The 3,173-nt window shown below is 42.8% G+C and overlaps 1 protein-coding gene across 1 annotated transcript; it reads left to right on the plus strand.

Moving 5' to 3' along the window:
* The first annotated feature begins 372 nt into the window (after positions 1 to 372).
* Positions 373 to 750, plus strand: LOC149535475 (uncharacterized). The gene has a single exon (XM_089806138.1). It carries the CDS (start codon positions 373 to 375, stop codon positions 748 to 750), a length of 378 nt encoding a protein of 125 aa, XP_089662264.1.
* Positions 751 to 3,173: the final 2,423 nt, after the last annotated feature.

Below are 3,173 nucleotides of genomic sequence, written 5' to 3' on the forward strand. Positions count from 1 at the left end.
CAGATTTATTCATCAGGGCCCTCAAAGGGGCCACAAACATAGCAAAAGGGATAGTAGGACACTAAGTAGAAACCATCACAAGGGTACCAGGGCTCTAAGCCCAAACAGTGGCAGTCGCAGGGCCCTAGATGGGATTAGAAGCCACAAAGGTAGTATATATAGCCAGATAGGACTTAGCAGTCCTCTAAGGGAGATTATAGTGGATCCAGTAGAACTGGGGGTCAACAATAGTCCAGGCCATAGGGAGTATAGATTCAGACTCGTGGACCATGTTATACTTGTGGTGGTATGGGTCATATAGCGAGGGAATGTCCACATAGTCCTACGGTTGGTAGATAGCGACAGACTACTTCAGAACCTACAGTGGGTGACATGGGCAAGTCCCATAGGGCCTTTGCAGTAGTTGATGACCATCAAGATGATCATCAAGCTATAGTGATTGAGGCTACATGTATGATTAGTGGATTTGAGGTGACTATATTGTTTGACTCCGGAGCTACAGACTCTTTTGTTTCACCATCTGTAGTGGAGCATTGCAGGCTAGTGGCAGCTAGACAAGATATTAATTGGGAGGTTGAGCTAGCTTCAGGGTCTAGGGTGTCAGTTGATTCTTTGATTCATAAGTGCCCAATTCAGATAGATGGTGTGATCACCACTTCAGATTTGCATATTACCCCATTGGGATCCTATGATGTGGTCCTTGGCATGGATTGGCTTAGCGCCCACAACACCAAGGTGGATTGTCGATGAAAGAAGATTGAGTATGTGGATGAACAAGGTACACCAAGGGTGATTTTGGGAGTTTAGAAACCTGTCTCCCTCCATATGATTTTCGCTATGCAACTTAAGTGGTGCATGCAAAGGGGATGTCAATTGTATGTCATCACTATTAGTGATAGTGAGGAAGATGTTGGGGAGAAATCCTCCCTTGAAGATTATCCAATATTACAAGAGCACGCAGATGTGTTTCCATCGGAGCTTCCTGGTATGCCACAACCTAGGGCAGTTGATTTTCACATTGATCTCATACCAGGAGATGAACCTATATCTAGAGCACCCTACAGGATGACTCCTCATGAACTCAATGAACTCAAAATTCAGCTAGAGGAACTTTTGGAGAAGGGCCATATTTGATTGAGTGTGTCACCATGGGGAGCACCGATAATCTTTGTAAAGAAGAAATATGGATCACTTAGGCTATGCATCTATTACCGATAGCTGAATAAGTTGACTATCAAGAACTGATATCCATTGCCTAGGATTGACGACTTATTTGATCTGTTACAGGGTGCACGAGTATTTTCTAAAATTGACTTGAAGTTAGGATACCATCAATTGCGCATCGTGGAAAGTGATATCCACAAGACTACCTTTCGCACGAGATATGGTCACTATGAGTTCACAGTAGTGCCTTTTGGTTTCACGAATGCCCTAGCAGTATTTATGAGTCTCATGAATGGGGTATTCCATGCCTTCTTAGACAAATTTGTTGTAGTGTTTCTTGATGATATATTAGTCTATTCTCGAGATGAGAAGGAACACGAAGAGCATCTATGACAAGTGTTGCAATGCTTGAGGGAGAATCAACTCTATGGTAGCTTATCAAAGTGTGCCTTTTTCAAAAGGGAAGTGCATTATTTGGATCACATAATATCAAGAGATGGGATCTTGGTGGATCCATCTAAAATTAGAGCCATCATGGATTGGCCAGCGCCTACTAATGTTTCAGAGGTCAGGAGTTTCATGGGGTTAGCAAGATATTATAGATGATTTGTGGCAAGTTTTTCTAAGGTAGCTCACCCTATTACCTCTCTACAGAGAAAGGGGAAAAAGTTTGAGTGGACAAAAAAGTGTGAAGAAGCCTTTCAGGAGCTCAAAAGAGCACTTACAAGTGCACCCATTTTAGCAGTACCTGACCCTTCGAAGGAATTTCTCATTTGCACAGATGCTTCCTTGGAGGGAATAGGAGAAATCCTTATGCAGGAGGGTTGAGTTATAGCTTATGAATCAAGAAAACTCAAGGGGCATGAGCTTAATTACCCTACACATGATCTTGAGCTTGCAGCAGTGGTTCACGTGTTGGCACAATGGCACCATTTCCTCTTAGGGCGATGCTTTGAACTTCATTCAGACCACTAGAGTCTACAGTACATTTTCACTCAGCCAAATCTTAATTCCCAACAAAGAAGATGGATGGAGTTTCTATGTGAATATGATTTTGATGTACATTACATTAAGGGTAAAGAAAATGTGGTAGCAGATGCCTTGAGTAGACGGCGTCATGAGCTCACTTCAATGGTTGCTGGTACAGATTTGAAGGAACATATTTTGCATCGCCTACCTGAGGATGAGTTCTATGTTGAATTTTTCCAGATACACCAATCTCGGAGAACCCCTGAGGGTAAATTTATAGATTATTCATTAGATTTTGAGGGTCTATGGCAACATAAGGGCCATTTATGTACCCTCCATAGGAGCCTTACGAGAGTTCATTATTTTGGAGGCCCATAGAGCACCTTATGCAGCACATCCAGGGGTTAAGAAGCTTCACGCAGACTTGAGATAGTTATATCATTGGCCAGGGATGAGAATGCATATTGCCAACATTATTGCAAGGTGTCTAGAGTGTCAAAGAGTTAAGGCAGACCACGGTCATCCAGGTGGACTTTTACAGCCACATGAGATACCCAAGTGGAAGTGGGACACTAACACCATGGATTTCATTGTGGGTCTTCCAATGTCTTCTCGACGTCACGATGCCATCATGGTGATAGTTGACATTTTGACCAAAGTTGCTCACTTTTCACCAGTTCGTACCACTTTCACAACACCCACAGTGGCACAAGTATTCTTGCGAGATATTGTTAGACTCCATGGCTTACCTCATAAGATAATATCTGATAGAGACTCCTTGTTTACATCATCTTTTTGGAGGGAGTTGTAGACATCACTTGGAACCAAACTCAACTTTAGCACAGCTTATCATCCTCAAATAGATGGGCAAACAGAGAGAGTTAACCAGATCCTCCAAGATATGCTACGAATGTATGTGATGGATCGTCAGTCCAAGTGGGAAGAGTACCTTCACCTAGCAGAATTTGCCTACAATAACGAGCATCATACTTCTATAGGCATGCCACCTTACCAAGCCTTGTATGGGAGACCTTGCAGAA

The sequence above is a fragment of the Cupressus sempervirens genome, chromosome 10 (assembly GCF_028749045.1).
Source record: "Cupressus sempervirens isolate cs-2001-9-10 chromosome 10, ASM2874904v1, whole genome shotgun sequence".
Taxonomy (NCBI): domain Eukaryota; kingdom Viridiplantae; phylum Streptophyta; class Pinopsida; order Cupressales; family Cupressaceae; genus Cupressus; species Cupressus sempervirens.

Excerpts from the sequence above, each read along its gene's own strand:
- LOC149535475 (XM_089806138.1), top strand. The coding sequence starts at position 373 with ATGGGCAAGTCCCATAGGGCCTTTGCAGTAGTTGATGACCATCAAGAT.